Source organism: Gymnoscopelus microlampas (assembly GCF_963454915.1).
Source record: "Gymnoscopelus microlampas genome assembly, chromosome: 12".
Classification (NCBI taxonomy): Eukaryota; Metazoa; Chordata; class Actinopteri; order Myctophiformes; family Myctophidae; genus Gymnoscopelus; species Gymnoscopelus microlampas.
This window is the reverse complement of record NC_139949.1, coordinates 932,501-948,619: the sequence shown is the minus strand read 5'-3', so window position 1 is coordinate 948,619 and position 16,119 is coordinate 932,501. Positions and strand designations below refer to the sequence as shown.

Genomic DNA, 16,119 nt, shown 5'->3' with positions numbered 1-16,119 from the left:
CATACACTCTTGGAGATACAGACCTGTGTAATGGTCCAATTGGTTCCTATTTCCTAACTACTTAAGCTGGGGACCCCCTGAAACCCCCCTCCCAAGGACTCCTGGGGGACCCCCACTCTGAGAACAACTTCTTTAAGTCAAAATAGAAGCCAAAGGATCATTACCCATAGGAGCCCCCTGGCTTCCTGCAGTGTTCTCTGTTGAGCTGCCACTGGTCTGGATCTTTGGCTGAGAAGACGGAAGGCAGTCAGAACCCTTCTCCAAAGGTACAATGTTCAGTAGTTTCTCCTGTACTCCACTACAGCTCTGCTCCTCCACCCTCAGCTCGGCGTCAATCCCTCCACCCTGGGCCCTCAGCCCGGTGTCACTCCCTCCACCCTGAGCCCTCAGCCCGGCGTCACTCCCTCCACCCTGGGCCCTCAGCCCAGGATTACTGCCTCCAACCTGGGCCCTGGGCCCAGCGTCACTCCCTCCACCCTGGGCCCTCAGCCCGGGATCACTTCCTCCACCCTGGCCCGCTCTTTCCAAGGAGTTCACAGCTTCCACACCCAGGATGCCAGGCCCCGGCCTGGGTGAACGACAAGGCACTCTGCTGCTTCTATTGGGCTTCTTTCTACCAGACAACATGCTGCTCTTTCTGTTCCGGGCTGCTCTTTTATAAGGTTTTCTGTTGGCTTCAGTGTGTGTGAGTTCTGTCTGAGAACTCTTCCGGTGCTCAGAGATGTCCTTCAAGTCTTCACGGGGACAGCTGCTGCTAGCGAGGCGTTGGTGTTGGTGTTGATCCAGGGCCGCTGTAGATGTATTCTCCGTTGCAGAAGAGGGTATGGACGAAGGCTCTTCCTTAACGTGGGCACTTGGAGGACCGATCTCCAACTCCAGCGGAGCCCCGTCTCGCTCTCTGGTGTCGTGGACGTCCTTGAGAAGCATCAGGAAGGTGCTGAACTTGTAGCTGGTGTCTGGTTTGAACAACAGCGGTTTTCCATCGCTCTTGTCCATCACAGACTGGAAGGAGACCTCCTCCAGGTTTTTGAAAGCGCTCAAGAAAGAAAAGGGCGACGGAGGAGAAGAAGAGGAGCATAATTCAGAAGGGCAGGTTTCCTTCTTTGCCGTGGCTCTGGAGGTCAGGGGGATGAAGTCCATGGGTGGAGTATGGGATATCAACAGGTCTTCATCCTCACTCTTGATCTCATCTTCAGAGTCATTGGAATCAGAAAACATAGAGGGAAATGCAGGTGTCTCACCCCCAGATGTTTTGGTTTCCTGTCTACAAGATGAAGTGTTTGCTAGTTTGATTCTCTTCCTCTCCTGCTGAGCGTCCTCCATGGCCTGAAGGGCGTGGCTCATCAGACGGTTGCTTGCAGGGAGGTGGGACGGCTTCTCTTCTAGAACTTTCTTTGATTCCTTGTTAAATGTCTTTGACTCAACTGGAGGTTCACTTGACCGATCTAAAACTTTCTTCAACTTGTGTGGAAATGTATTTGACTGATCTAGAACCGTCTTCGGCTCAAGTGGATCTGTATTCGATTGGTTTAGAATCTTATTTGCCTCAAGTGGATCTGTATTTGATTGGTTTAGAATCGTATTTGTCTCAAGTGGATCTGTATTTGATTGGTTTAGAATCTTATTTGTCTCAAGTGGATCTGTATTTGATTGGTTTAGAATCTTATTTGTCTCAAGTGGATCTGTATTTGATTGGTTTAGAATCTTATTTGTCTCAAGTGGATCTGTATTTGATTGGTTTAGAATCTTATTTGTCTCATGTGGATCTGTATTTGACTTATCTAGAACCTCCTGTGATGCATGCGAATCTGTATTTGACTGATCTAGGACCTTCATCTCATGTGGATCTATATTTACCTGATCTGGAACCTTCTTTGACTCAAAAGGATCTCTATTTGATCGGTCTAGAACATTCTTCAACTCCCGTGGGTCTTTCTTTGATTGGTCTAGAACCTTCTGTGACTCATGTGGATCTTTATTTGACCTATGTAGAACCTTCTTTGTCTCGTGTAGATTTTTATTTGACTGATATAGAACCTTCATTGACTCAAGTGGACCTTTATTAGACCAATCTACAAACGTCTTTGACTCATCTAGATCTTCATTCGACTGACCAGGAACCTTCTCTGACTCATGTGGCTCTTTACTTGATTGGTTTAGAATCTTATTTGACTTGTGTGGATGTTTACGTAATTGGTCTAGGAGCTTCAACTCCTGTGGATCTTTAGTTGATTGGTCTAGAATCTTCTTTGACTCGGGTGTATCTTCTTTTAACTGATCTAGAACCTTTGACTTTTTCGGATATTTCTTTGATTGTCGTAGAACCTTCTTCAGTTCACGTGGATCTTTATTTGATTGGTCTAGAACCGTCTTCGACTCATGTGGATCTTTATTTGATTGGTCTAGAACCGTCTTCGACTCATGTGGGTCTTTATTTGATTGGTCTATAAGTTTTTTCGACTCACGAGGATGATTATTTTTTGTATCTATAATTTTGCTTGACTCATGTAGGTCTTCATTTGGCCTATATACAACCGCCTCTGTCTTGTGTAGGTTTTTATTTAACTGATATAGAACCTTCTTTGACTCAAGTGGACCTTTATTAGACCAATCTACAAACTTCTTTGAATCATCTAGATCTTCATTCAACTGATCAGGAACCTTCTCTGACTCATGTGGCTCTTTACTTGATTTGTTTAGAATCTTATTTGACTTGTGTGGATGTTTATTAAATTGGTCTAGGACCTTCAAATCCTGTGGATCTTTAGTTGATTGGTCTGGAATCGTTTTTGACTCGGGTGTATCTTCATTTGACTGATCTAGAACCTTTGACTTTTTCAGATATTTCTTCGATTGGTGTAGAACCTTCTTCAGTTCATGTAGATCTTTATTTGATTGGTCTAGAACCGTCTTCGACTCATGTGGATCTTTATTTGATTGGTCTAGAACCGCCTTTGACTCATGTGGGTCTTTATTTGATTGGTCTAGAAGTGTTTTCGACTCATTTGGATGATTATTTGATTGATCTATAATTTTGCTTGACTCATGTAGGTCTTTATTTGGCCTACATACAACCTTCTCTGTCTCATGCAGATTTGTATTTGATTGATATAGAACCTTTTTTGACTGAAATGGACCTTCATTAAACCACTCTACGTGTGACTCTGTACTTGACTGGTTTGGAACCTTCTTTGACTCACGTGGCTCTATACTTGATTGGTTTATAAACTTCTTTGACTCGTGTGGATTATTTGATTGGTCTAGGACATTCAACTCCTGTGGATCTGTACTGGTTTGGACCAGAAGCTTCTTCATCTCAAGTGGATCATTATTTGACTGATCTATACTCTTCTTCAATTTGTGTGGATGTTTATTTGATTCGTCTAGAACCTTCTGTGACTCCTGTGGATGTTTATTTGATTGGTCTAGAACCTTTGACATGTGTGGATGTTTATTTGATTGGTCTAGAACCTTCTTTGACTCGTGTGGACTTTTATATGGTTTGTTTAACATTTTAATTGATTCATGGTGATCTTCCTTTGACTTCTCTAGAACTTCATTTGACTTGACCTTCAGCTCCTGTGGATCTGTATTGGATTGTTCCAGAAACTTCTTCATTTGAAGTGGATCTTTATTTGACTGATCTAGACTTTTCTTCAATTTGTGTAAATCTATATTTGATTGGTCCAGAACCTTCTTTGACTCAGGTGCATCTTTATTTGATTGAATTAGAACCCTTGACTTGTTCTGATCTTTATCTGATTGGTCTACAACCTTCTTCGACTTGCGTGGCTCTTCATTTGACCGATCTATAACCTTCTTTGTCTCATTTAAATCTGTATTAGATTGTTCTAACACATTCTGTGGATCTTTATTTGATTTGTTTAGAAACTTATTCGATCTGTGTTGATCTGTATTTGATTGTTCTATAGCTTTCTTTGACTCGTGTAGAGCTGTATTTGATTGGTCTAGAACCTTTGACTTGTGTGAATGTTTATTTGATTGGTCTAGAACCTTCTTCGACCTGTATATATCTTTATTTGATTGGTCTAGAACCTTTGACTTGTGTGGATCTTTATTTGTTTGGTCTAGAACCTTCTTCGACTTGTGTAGAACTTTATTTGTTTGGTCTAGAACCTTCTTCAACTTGTGTAGATCTTTATTGGATTGGTCTAGAGCCTTCTTCGACTTGTGTGGATCTTTAGTTGATTCATCTAGAACCTTTTTTGACTTGTGTGGATCTTTATGTGATTGGTCTAGAACATTTGCCTCGAGTGAATCTTTATTTGAATGGTCTAGAATCTTGTTCGACTTGTGTAGATCTTTATTTGATTGGTCTAGAGTTTTCTTCAACTTGTGAGCATCTTTGTTTGATTGGTCTGGAATCTTCTCTGACTCATGTGGGCATTTATTTGACTGATCTAGAATCTTGTTTGACTTGTGTGGATGTTTATTTGATTGGTCAACAATCTTTTTTGACTTGTGTGAATCGTTAATTGATCGGTCTAGAAGTTTTGTAGTCTTGTGCAGATCTTTATTTGATTGATCTAGAATCTTTGACTTGTGTTGATGTCTATTTGATTGGTCTAGAACCTTCTTTGACTCGTGTGGATCTTTATGTGATTGGTCTAGAACCTTTGACTTATGAGAATTGTTAATTGATTGGTCCAGAAGCTTGGTAGACTTGTGCGGATCTTTATTTGATTGATCTAGAATCTTTGACTTATGTGAGTCCTTAATTGATTGGTCTAGACATTTCATAGACTTGTGTGGATGTTTATTTGATTGGTCTAGAACCTTCTTTGACTCATGTGGATCTTTATGTGATTGGTCTAGAACCTTTGACTTATGTGAATCCTTAATTGATTGGTCCAGAAGCTTCTTAGACTTGTGCGGATGTTTATGTGATTGGGCTCGGACCTTTGACCCGTGTGGATCTTTTTTTGATTGGTCTAGAACCTTTGACTCGAGTGGATCTTTATTTGATTGATCTTGAACCCTCTTTGACTCGTGTAGATTTTTATTTGGTTTGTTTAACATTTTCTTTGATTCATGGAGATCTTTCTTTGATTCTTCTAGGACGTCGGTTGACTCGTGTCGATCGTTATTCATTATATCAATATTCTTTTCGAAATCATGCAATTCTAGATTTGATTCATCCAGGTGTTTATTTGACTTGTGTCGATCCCGCTTGGATTGTTCTAGAAATGTCTTTGATTCCTTCAGATCTTTATTTAATTTGTCTAAAGCCTTCCTGGACTCTTTCTTGGGTTCATATAAAACCTTCATTGACTTAGGTACAGCTTTATTCAAATCGTCTTGACATTGGTTACCTGACACAAGTTTATTTGATTCATCTAAAATGTTATTTGACTGCTGTAGAATTTCCTTAGGTCCTTCTGGAAGTTTATTTAACTTCTGTATATTTTTCTTGTGTTCATCTAGAAGTTGATTTGACTTGTGTAGGCCTTTCTTGGGTTTGTCTACTTTATTTGACTTGCGTAGTCCTTCATTCTTCGACTTTGACTCAAATGTGGGAATTGCTGACATTTCAGAGACTGGGATAATCTTAGCAGTAAGACCTAGTGCATTAACGCTATTGGTGCGGCTAGTGATAGGGCTTTTGTGTTCCGAGCTGCCTAATTGGTCAGGGGACATGCTTGTCACAGCAGAGGATGGTATCGTTTTGCTTTCTAACTGTTCTGTTTGGCCAGACGGAATGCCAAACACAATACTAGGGTTCACACTAATGGCCGGCTTCTTTTTTCCTGCTGCACTGTCTAACTGGTCAAAGGACATGCATCTCTTTTTCGAGGGCGGGATCCTTTTACCTTTTGACCACGCTGGTTGGACAGAGGGCACACCAGTCAAATTGGTTTGTGGAGTCATTCTGCTCTCCGAGTGTTCTTGTTCGTCAAAGAACACTGGGATCTTACCTTGCACTTTGTTCAAACTCATCGCAGGCACACTAGCGGTTGGCATTGTTTGTTTTACTGACCAGTTTGATTGGCAGATGGAATTGCCAATTATAGTGGATGCCAGTGTCCTTTTACGCTCTGTATGTACTGGTTGCTCAGAGAGCGGGACATTTTTACGAGACTTTTTACTGGCTGAGTGTTCCGATTGGTCAGAAGATTCATCACTGGATCCCTCAGGAGAACCAGGTTGGTTGTGGAAACTAACATTTAAAACTGGACCCTTCAGAGCTGATTGGTCAGGAAGCATGTCGGTAGGACCGGAGTCTTTCTTTTTATCTTTTGAATATTGTGATTGGTCAGACTGCACGGAAGTCTTTCTAAAGACCGAGACATTTGGCTTCCCTGAGGTCCCTGATTGGCCAATGAGTCTTGCAGCCACCCTTGCTGTTTCACTTAGCATCCCAGCAGCGACAGGGGTCTTTTTACTCTTTGAACGTTCTAATTGGCCAGAATGCCTGTCAATCTTGGCAAAGACTGGGGTCTTTTGGCTCTCTGACCATCCTAATGATTGGTCAATGTGCCTGCCAGTCACACTTGAGGTCCCATGTGTGATTGGAGTCATTTTGCTATTGAAATATCCAGATTGTTCAGAGGTCCTGCTTGTGAGTGGAGTGTTTTTACCTTTTGAACATTGTGATTGGTCAGAAAACACGTTAGTCACCATAGAAAACGAGGACTTCTGATTCTCTAAGCAGCCTGACTGGTCAATGGGCAGACCAGCAGTTCCAGTGGAGGCTCCAGTAGAGACTGGGATCTTTTTACTGACAGCAGATGTTTGGCTTTTCTTCTTACAGGGACTCTTGCAGAACAGAGTGCGGTCCGGTGTGGCGCTGGTGGTTTTGGGCCGTCTGTCTTTCCCTGCTTTGCTAAACCACAAGCCGCTCTGAGCCTCCGGCTGCTTCTTCACCTCTTTCACCACGGGACACGAAGGTGGATTGTGGACCGGTTTCATCTGCCGTTCAAGAGCCGTGGGGCACAGAATCTTAGGAACAGAGTCGAGGTCAGAGTAAGGACACTCTCCTTCATCAGGACTGTTCTGAACCGAAGAGTTTTTACTGCTGCCATGTTTCACTGATTTACTCCCACACTTGTTCTTGCTGGGAGGTTTTCTTAAAGTGCTTTGATTGGCTGGGGTTGACGTGGATCGGTTGGTCATGTGACTTGTCGTGGGAGGAGCTTTGGAAAGGGGCGGAGTGAAGGGTGTGTCTGGGATGGAGGCGTCATCTATAGAGGAAAACAGTTTGCGTCTCTCCATCACAACAGCTTCTGCTTCCAGAACACTGGATGTCCACGACTCTTTATAACGCTTCGAGATCTGTGGGAAGACATAAGACACATACATACCTGTTAGTCCTTAGGAAGACATAAGGTACAGTCTTTAGGAAGACATAAGGTACATACCTGGTAGTCCTGAGGTGATCAGTATATAAATAGCACAAATTTTACACACTAACAAAATGTACATGATCATAAAATAATGATTGATGTAACCATCTTACAGTGTTTTTATGTGGATATCATTTTAAAGGTATCAACTTACATTGTTTTTAATAACATTTTAAAGGTAATTACAGTGTTGTTGTCGACCTTCTGTTTCCTCCTCCTGCGAGGTAGGGGGAGCTGTTCAAACTCAAATCCACCCTGAAAGATGTGAGTGGCTCTGCCCTCCACCCAGGCCTTCTCCACTGGAACACCCAACGTCCTGACGTAGTAGAGACGACACGGCCGCTCACTGTCCTCTGGAACGACACAACAATATAAAACATACAAATATAATATAAATACACATACGTCCTGACATAGTAGCAACACTTTCACTAGCTCTGAAAAGACACAAGAATACGCCTTGATGAGCAGCAATCTGGCTGCTAGCCCTGATGAACATCTAGCTTGTGTGATCCAATAAGTGCATTGGATCTATTGGAACACAGGTTCTTGTTTCCATTTCCTGAAAAGTAACCGTTTTGGACATACAAAGTTTCCACCTGACAGTGACGATATTGCAAAGCGTCACATTAGTGCATAGATAGATGCACAATGAGCTGACCTTTGATCCGGTGGTAGATTCCCTGGTCAGGGTCAGAGGTCACCTCACATGGCCACCAGGGCCGTCGGTTGACCTTTGCCCAGATCACTTCTCCTTCTAAGTACTTCACTGATGGAACGTGATTGGTCTGCTTCTTAGGGCTGTTGACCTGTTGAACACATAGAAGTATAGTTGACTATAGGAGAGGAATTAAATAAACCAGCAAACTCTCTACTGGGACCAGTGACATTAAATAAAGATGACTAATAACAAAAACTCTCGTACCTGTTGGATGCTAGTGACTAACCAATATGGCTACCATGCAGACATATCTTGGTCACTCGTGCTCATATTTGTGTGTGTTTTTCTTGACCACAATTTAAAGCCTGCAATTTCAATAGCATGCTATTTGAACAGATGATAGGTTAATTGTTTACCTGGTATCCTATAGTTTCAAATGTACAGAATGTTATTTAGATAGCATGTTATTTAGACAGATGCTAGGTTATTGGTTTACCTGGTATCTTAGATTACTGAGGCACTACACTGTCTCTCTGCATTCTATGTATGTGATTATCTTGCTTATTGTATGTCGCTCTGGATACAGTAAGTGTCTGTTGAATGCTTACATTGTAAATGGTAATTGTAGTAAACTGTAGTCGTCGTAAATTGTAATAGTAAATTGTAATAAACTTGCCGTAGACGGGCTGTTCCCAAACAGGAACAGCTCGCTGTCACTCTCCCAGTCGTCATCAGAAACGTCCCAGTACCTCCTGCGCTCCACGCCAGAACACTGTGACCGCGTCATCACCTTCCCTGATGATGAGGATTTCATCTTGATGGGTGTAGCTCCTCCTGTTGATGATGCCATCATGGTGGGCGTGGGAACAGCGCTGGTTGCAGAGGTCTCAGGGTGACCCTCTGTGTTGCCGTTCCCAACGTTCCCAGCAGGGGGCTCCACGACGTTCCCACAACTCCCGTCATGTCTGTCTGGGTCTGAGGCGAGAGCTTCATGGTTATAGTGATTATAATGATGATAATCATTATCATCTTCGTCCTCGTCCTCGAACAGGGACGATTCGAAATGGAGGAAGCCGTTGGCGAAGGGACTGTTGCTCTCCAGAGAAAAGGCAGGGCTGAGCGGAGCCGGGGAGATGCTAGGGGCCATCTGATTGGCTGCTGGAATGTCTCTACTTCCTGGTTGGAGGACCACTTGTTTCCCGTCAGGAGGAGAATCTGTCCCAGAGTTCCCAGTTTGACAGGAATCTCCCGAGCCAAGATGGCTCCCAGTCCACTCCTCTATCTCCTTCTCCCTCCTTCCATCCCCGGAGCCAAGATGGCTCGTGCTGGAGCCAAGATGGCTCCCAGTCCACTCCTCTATCTCCTTCTCCCTCCTTCCATCCCCGGAGCCAAGATGGCTCCCGCTGGAGCCAAGATGGCTCCCAGTCCACTCCTCTGTCTCCTTGTTCCTCCTTCTATCCCCGGAGCCAAGATGTCTCCCCGTCCACTCCTCTGTCTCCTTGTCCCTCCTTCCATCCCCCGAGCCAACATGGCTCCCTGTCCACTCCCAGCCTTTGTATTTCTCTGCCTCCTTGTGTCGCTCTCTCTCCTTCTTTCTCTTGTTCTTCTCCTTCTTCTTGTCGCTCTTACTTCCCTGTTTCTGCGTCACCGTGGGGGTGAGGTCATCAGGCCGCGTTGCCATGGAGGTGCGACGCTGCAGCCTCCTCAGAGGAGAGGAGGAGGAAGCACTAGCAGACATCTTCTCTGGTGGAGGTCAAAGGTCAGCTGCTGCTGACCCCTTCATGCTGCTCCGCTGTCACTCTGGAAGAAACAGTGCAAACCATGTTATATACTGGCAGTGGTGTAAAGTAACTAAATACATTTACTCAAGTATTGTACTCAAGTACAATTTTGAGGTACTTTTACTTTACTGGAGTATTTACAATTGTCTATAATTTGACTTCTACTCCACTACATCTCAGAGGCAAATATTGTACTTTTGCTCCACTACAATTATTTGAAAACTTTAGTTACTAGTTACTTTGCAGATATAAATTATTACATTATAAAACATACATTAACCACTTTATACATAGGCTATTTGAAAATAGCCGATCTACAAGCTCACGCGTTGTGAGCTTGTAGATCTGTTATTTTCAAACATTTTATTACTTTTACTTTTGGTACTTCAAGTACATTTTTATACCAATACTTTTGTACTTTTACTCAAGTGAATTTTTAATTCCGGACTTTTACTTGTAACAGAGTACGCGCTGTGTCGCTTTTCCTACATGTACTGGTTTCCCCATTGGCTTAAAGGACAGCCAGTGATCGAAAACTGTCGAGAATCTGTCGAGAATCTGTCAAACACATTTTTTCTGTAAAGTCGCTTGTAAATATTAGTAGTTGCGGGTTGCGTTTTTTTGGGCTAATTTCTAAAGTGTTGTTGCTTATTTGGGCTTGCGTCCTAAATGTTTTTTAAACCAGTGGTACGCTGCCCATACCAGATTTGTGTTGTTAAAATGTTTCGAAAATATAGTTAAAGATGCAGTGCCATGATTTCTTTTCCGCCTAAAAAATGATGATCAGGTATTATGATTATTCTAGGAGAAATCATTTTCCCCAAAAAGTGTACAGAAATGGCTAAAATTACGTTTTTATGTGGCCACACCCACCAGGTCATTATGTATGCGTGGTTGTCAGGTGGGTGGTATTCTATCTGAGTTAGCCACACCCCACAATGTTAAGTGAGTTGTGGTAGGCCGTCCCCTGTTATTGTGATGTCATCAAAACAGGGTATTTCCAACGGGCATTTTGACTCAGAGGCTTTCAGCTTTCAGGAAGAAACCAAAAGTACACAGGGAAGGCAAATTTGCACATTATAACAACACCTGGAGGTCTATTAGAGTAATGTTAACTTTGTAGACATGTGAAAACCAGAAAAGGCTCAAAACTATGGCACTGCATCTTTAAAAATGTCCTTTTTGCAGATATACAAGCCCACAACGCGACAACCTTGTAGATCGGCTATTTTCAGATAGCCGATGTAAAGTATATAGGTTTAAAGTGCTCATGTGGCCTAGTCGTTTCTTTGGGGCTTGTTTTCCTAAACTTGGTTGCTTATTTCTCTCACAAAACTTGGCAACAGTAATCATAGCGTGTGTTCCTGCACTGTCTGCACAGAATTGACCTCCACATAGAAATACTTTACACAAAGAACAACTACCTTTAAACACATTTGAAAAACGGTTGCTGTTTGTATACTATTTTAAACACATTAGAAAAACTGTTGCTTTTTGTAAACTATTTTAAATACTTTTGACAAATTGATATTTATCCCAAAAAGGGTGCCATCATGTCATTATTCCGACATCCTGTTGGTCCAACTGGCCTCATTGTAACTAACCCTATCCCTAACCTAACGGTCGGAATAATGGGATGTCGGAACTAAAGTATGAGCGGACCCCCCAAAAAGCTTGACATCAAGCTAACCTTGCCTACATGTGTATTTATAACTTTTTTTCTTTATTTGTTTTGGCTTTTTCTGCCTTTTTTAGATAGCACAGTAGTCTGGCAGGAAATGGGGAGAGAGACGCAGCAAAGGTCGTCAAGATCGGGATTCGAACCCACAACAAGCTGTCAGGCTTGCGTGCCCGGACCGCTACCCTAGCCGCCTGGGGCCTTTTATAACTATTTCCCTTTAATTGTGCACTCAAACCCTGTATGCTTGACCGGAGTCGCTCAGGGCTCTATACTAGAATATTTTCGGTTTTCAAAGTGTTGCGACGCGACACGTTGTGTGAGCTTGTCGATCTGCTGTTTTCTGCGAAAGCTTTCCGCACAATATGGATGCTGGGGTTGAAAGTGGTTAATGTAAACGTATGTTTTCTCATGCCAATAAAGCTCCTTTGAATTTAATTGATATTGATATATATACAAAACACTCCCCATGACTAAACCTACAACCCTTCCTGCTCACTTACTGTAGATCATCTACACCCTGGACAACGCTCCACACGTCCTAGACTCTTCTCCCTTCTCTAAAACACCCTGGACAACGCTCCACATGTCCTAGACTCTTCTCCTTTCTCTAAAACACCCTGGACAATGCTCCACACGTCCTAGACTCTTCTCCCTTCCCAAATATATGTATTTGGCCGCAGACTGAAAATGTTTTGTAGCAGTTTTCTTCTCCCCCGGAAGAGAATATTTGTGTTGTCAAAAATAGCAGATGTACAAGCTTGTATATCTGCTATTTTTGAATAGCCAACGTATAAAATATGGATAAAGGGGTTATAATTAATGCGACGCTGTATCAACAAATGTTGCTGGGGACCCCCTCAAGGACCCCTGGGGGTCCCCGGACCCCACTTTGAGAACCAATTATTTAGATATGATGTTATTTAAACTGATGCTAGGTTCATTGTTTACCTGTGATCCTAGTTTACTGAGGAACTACACTGTCTCTCTGCATTCTATGTATGTGTTTACCTTGTTTATTTTAAGTCACTGAAGAGTGTCTGCTACTGTAAATGCCTACATTGCAAATAGTAAATTGTCATGATACTAGCATGATACTGGTAATATGCTACACAGTCTGATCCTTCATTTGTGATACAAAACTGCTAAGAACATTGTTAATACACACACATATATGATCTGTAACTATCATTACTATCAATAACTATGTCATTTTGACTATGCATGCACATCATGGTATTCTAGCACCTCAAAGGCACTAAAATCAAAACTACATATCTCTCAAAACTAATCAGACTACTAGACCTTACAGCTTCAAAACCGCCATAAAAGAGCACCTGCCTGCAATTTGCAACTGCACCTAGACAAGTCTTCTAGCTTGCAAAATAAATGACCCCCCACAGTTTTTCTGTAAATATATTTTTACCGCCCCTAATATTGATGATTTATTGTATAGTATTGTATGTCTTTATATGTCTTGATGAATTGAATACACAGGACCACAATGGACAACAAGCCCTCAAGGATTTTTGTGTTATCCTTTTAGCGTTATTGCATAACTGTACATCTGTACTTTTTGCAAACCGTTAATAAAGTATTCAATCAAAACTACACCTGATATAATGATCGGTAACTATATATAAGTAATATGATAACTATGTCTGTCTGTTTGTTTGTTTGTTTGTTTGATTGTTTGTTTGTTTGTTTGTTTGATTGATTGATTGATTGATTGATTGAATACTTTAATAGTCAAATTCCATTGTGGTTCTATGTATTCAATTCATCAACAGAGCATAGAATATTAACACATTAATACATCAACAAATACAAATAGCTATATTTACAGAGGAGAAAAGGGGAAAATCTAACTCCACTTGTAGTTTTTTCACAGATGCTTTTTCAGGCCAGTTTAGAAAGAAACCAGTGATTCACATCCTGTAATGGATGGTGGATGGTGAATTTAACACCAATGGATGGTGTTAAATTTGGGGGGTACCAGATCATAAGCACTCCCTCTGGTGTTGTGACTGTTGGTGTCGCTCACGCTGGAGAAGTAGTTAGACCGGTATGAGGGAATTGATCCTCTGAGTATCTTAAATACCAATCCCATTGCTACTTGCTTAAGACTGTCTTCTACCCTGAGCCATCCCAAACTAGCAAAGTGTGTTAGAATTAGATGGGGCTTCAGGCCGATTAGTAGTCGTATCAGTTTGTTTTGGGAGGTCGGAAGCTTAGTTTTTTAGTAACATTGAGGTGTTGGAGAACCATCGAACCATCGGTGCATCAAAATGGCATTGAATGAGGGCTCCAGCTAGTGATGGGTCGTTCATGATCAATTCGTTCAAAATAACTGGTTCATTGCCGTGAATGTGAACAAGCTCGTTCACTTCCTCAAACTGTTATATTCGCGCTATCGTTCATGCCCCCCATCCCCTCCTCCCGTACACAGGACGGGAGGGTGGGCAGTACGTGCGACGTAATAAAAACGCTCCCGCGATGGTGTTTTTCACTAGAAAATATCGCTAATGAACGAGAAGGTGAACGAATCATTTGAGCGAATCATTGCCGTGAACGTGAACAAAATCGTTCGTTCACTGAAATTAACGTTTTTTTCCCACCACTAGCTCCAGCTAGTCTTTAGTGCACTCTTGTTGACAAATCTTGCTCTTTGATTGACTTCCTTCACTTTTGATGCTTCGCCTTGAAGTCATTGTGATTGCTTGTTTGGACCCAAAAATAATGATATCATCATTAATTACTATTAATTAGCTATACAATTTCCCCTCTAGAATCAATAAAGTGATATTCTATTCAAAAAGTATGCCTGATATAATGAGTATGACAGAATCTAAGATCACATCAACTGCTTGTGATCAGCCTTCAAATGTTTAGAGCTGACCAGTGATGCTATGCTCATTTGAGAAGTGGTTGCTCTCTATTTTAATGACGTGACGCGCACGTCGCTTAACACCTACAGTACAGGTCACACAATGGGCAATTGATATGCATATAGGCTAATTCCTATGTTAATGTACCTGCCGTGAGTCGGGAGCCTTTGTTAACTTTGATGAAGTGTGAATTTAAAGTAGTTTTAAATCTATGCGTGTGCCTGCACGTCCCCCTGGCTCAATAAGTGGTTGCTCGGCGTGCAACCCCGTCCACTGAGCATTGCACCCCTGGAGCTGACACTGACAATGTATAATAATAATAATAGGGTTCATGTTGACAGCAAATTTTGGTTTAGTTTTAGTCATACTCTTCTGAATAAAATTCCATTTAGTTTTAGTCATATTTTAGTATTGTTTAAGTCGACTGAATAGCATAAGGTTTTAGTCAACTAAATCTACAGTTGATTTAGTTGACAACAAATTATGTTGGCAGGCCTCGATGGCGTCGTAATGCCTGATTTATAGTAGTTGTGTGGCGAAAATAGCCAAGCTTGCTATTTCAGGGCCGCGACCCACGCGCAACCAAGCATAAAATGACTAGTCTTAGTTCTACTGGAAGTCCCTCCCTAACATTTTAGTCTAGTTTCTATTTGTTGACAAAAGTGTCAGTATATTTAGTCATAGTTTTAGTCATCACAACTTAGTTTCTATTTATTTTAATGTACTTTTCGTCAGTGAAAAAAGTCAGTCGACAAATATTTTTCGTCACACTAGTTTTACTCAACGAAATGAACACTGAATAATAACACTAATCTAGCCAGTGATCACCCACAGGTACAGAAGCTAACAGTGTTATGTAGAGTCACGTTTCCTATCGCGGTTGGTTACCACCCGGTAAGGTAACCGTTTTCTGTGTAACACAGTCCTACTCTACTGGACGTAGAATGTAGGCGACCCGCGGTAGGTAGGCGCGTCAATGGGGACGCGACGTTTAATTTAAGAACGACGTAACCACGCACGGAGAATGACGCAAAAAAAAGAAAGAAAGAAAAAGAAACACACCCAGGGTCAGTGTGTGTGGTTGTGTGTGTGTGTGTGTGTGTGTGTGTGTGTGTGTGTGTGTGTGTGTGTGTGTGTGTGTGTGTGTGTGTGTGTGTGTGCACACGCACGCACGCACGCGCGCACACACACACACACACACACACACACACACACACACACACACACACACACACACACACACACACACACACACACACACACACACACACACACATCGGACATATAAGGTATATATATATATGTGCATCGCAGCATAGATCACGCAGCATGTGTAGTCTTACCATTCCATTCCACTGTGCGCGGTGCGGGACGTCAGATGCGTCACGCGTATGGCTTTAAATGCGGTCTAAATGTGCGGTTCTGTGCGACTATCCCTCCACACTGTATATATACACACACTACACACACACTGACACACACACACAAACACTGACACTACTGCTAGGCCCTGTATACTCCCCCCTCCTCTCTGAGAGAGAGAGAGAGAGAGAGAGAGAGAGAGAGAGAGAGAGAGAGAGAGAGAGAGAGACGGGGGGATGGCGAGAGCTCTCTCTTTTCTCCCCCTCTGTCTGTCTGTCTGTCTGTCTGTCTGTCTGTCTGTCTGTCTGTCTCTCTCTCTCTCTCTCTCTCTCTCTCTCTCTCTCTCTCTCTCTCTCTCTCTCTCTCTCTCTCTCTCTCTCTCTCT

General features: G+C 42.3%; 2 protein-coding genes across 2 annotated transcripts in view; both read right to left on the bottom strand.

The window, feature by feature from the left end:
- Positions 1-9,183, bottom strand: part of nsd1b (nuclear receptor binding SET domain protein 1b) — a 56,536-nt gene extending 47,353 nt beyond the window's left edge. The window contains exons 1-4 of the mRNA XM_084073580.1: positions 8,702-9,183; positions 8,026-8,173; positions 7,551-7,717; positions 165-7,293 (exon numbers count right to left, since the gene is read on the bottom strand). Coding sequence (XP_083929706.1) covers positions 165-7,293; positions 7,551-7,717; positions 8,026-8,173; positions 8,702-9,172 — 7,915 coding nt within the window. The 5' untranslated portion in view covers positions 9,173-9,183. The remainder of the gene's footprint in view (positions 1-164; positions 7,294-7,550; positions 7,718-8,025; positions 8,174-8,701) is intronic.
- An 11-nt stretch (positions 9,184-9,194) lies between these two features.
- Positions 9,195-15,880, bottom strand: LOC311056773 (uncharacterized protein; the record flags this gene model as incomplete). The annotated part of the gene is made up of 3 exons (XM_084073579.1): positions 15,716-15,880; positions 9,300-9,825; positions 9,195-9,201 (listed from the first exon to the last, which is right to left on the bottom strand). The coding sequence occupies exons 2-3, from the start codon at positions 9,761-9,763 to the stop codon at positions 9,195-9,197; spliced, it is 471 nt and encodes a 156-aa protein (XP_083929705.1). The 5' UTR covers positions 9,764-9,825; positions 15,716-15,880.
- Between the last annotated feature and the right edge of the window lie 239 nt (positions 15,881-16,119).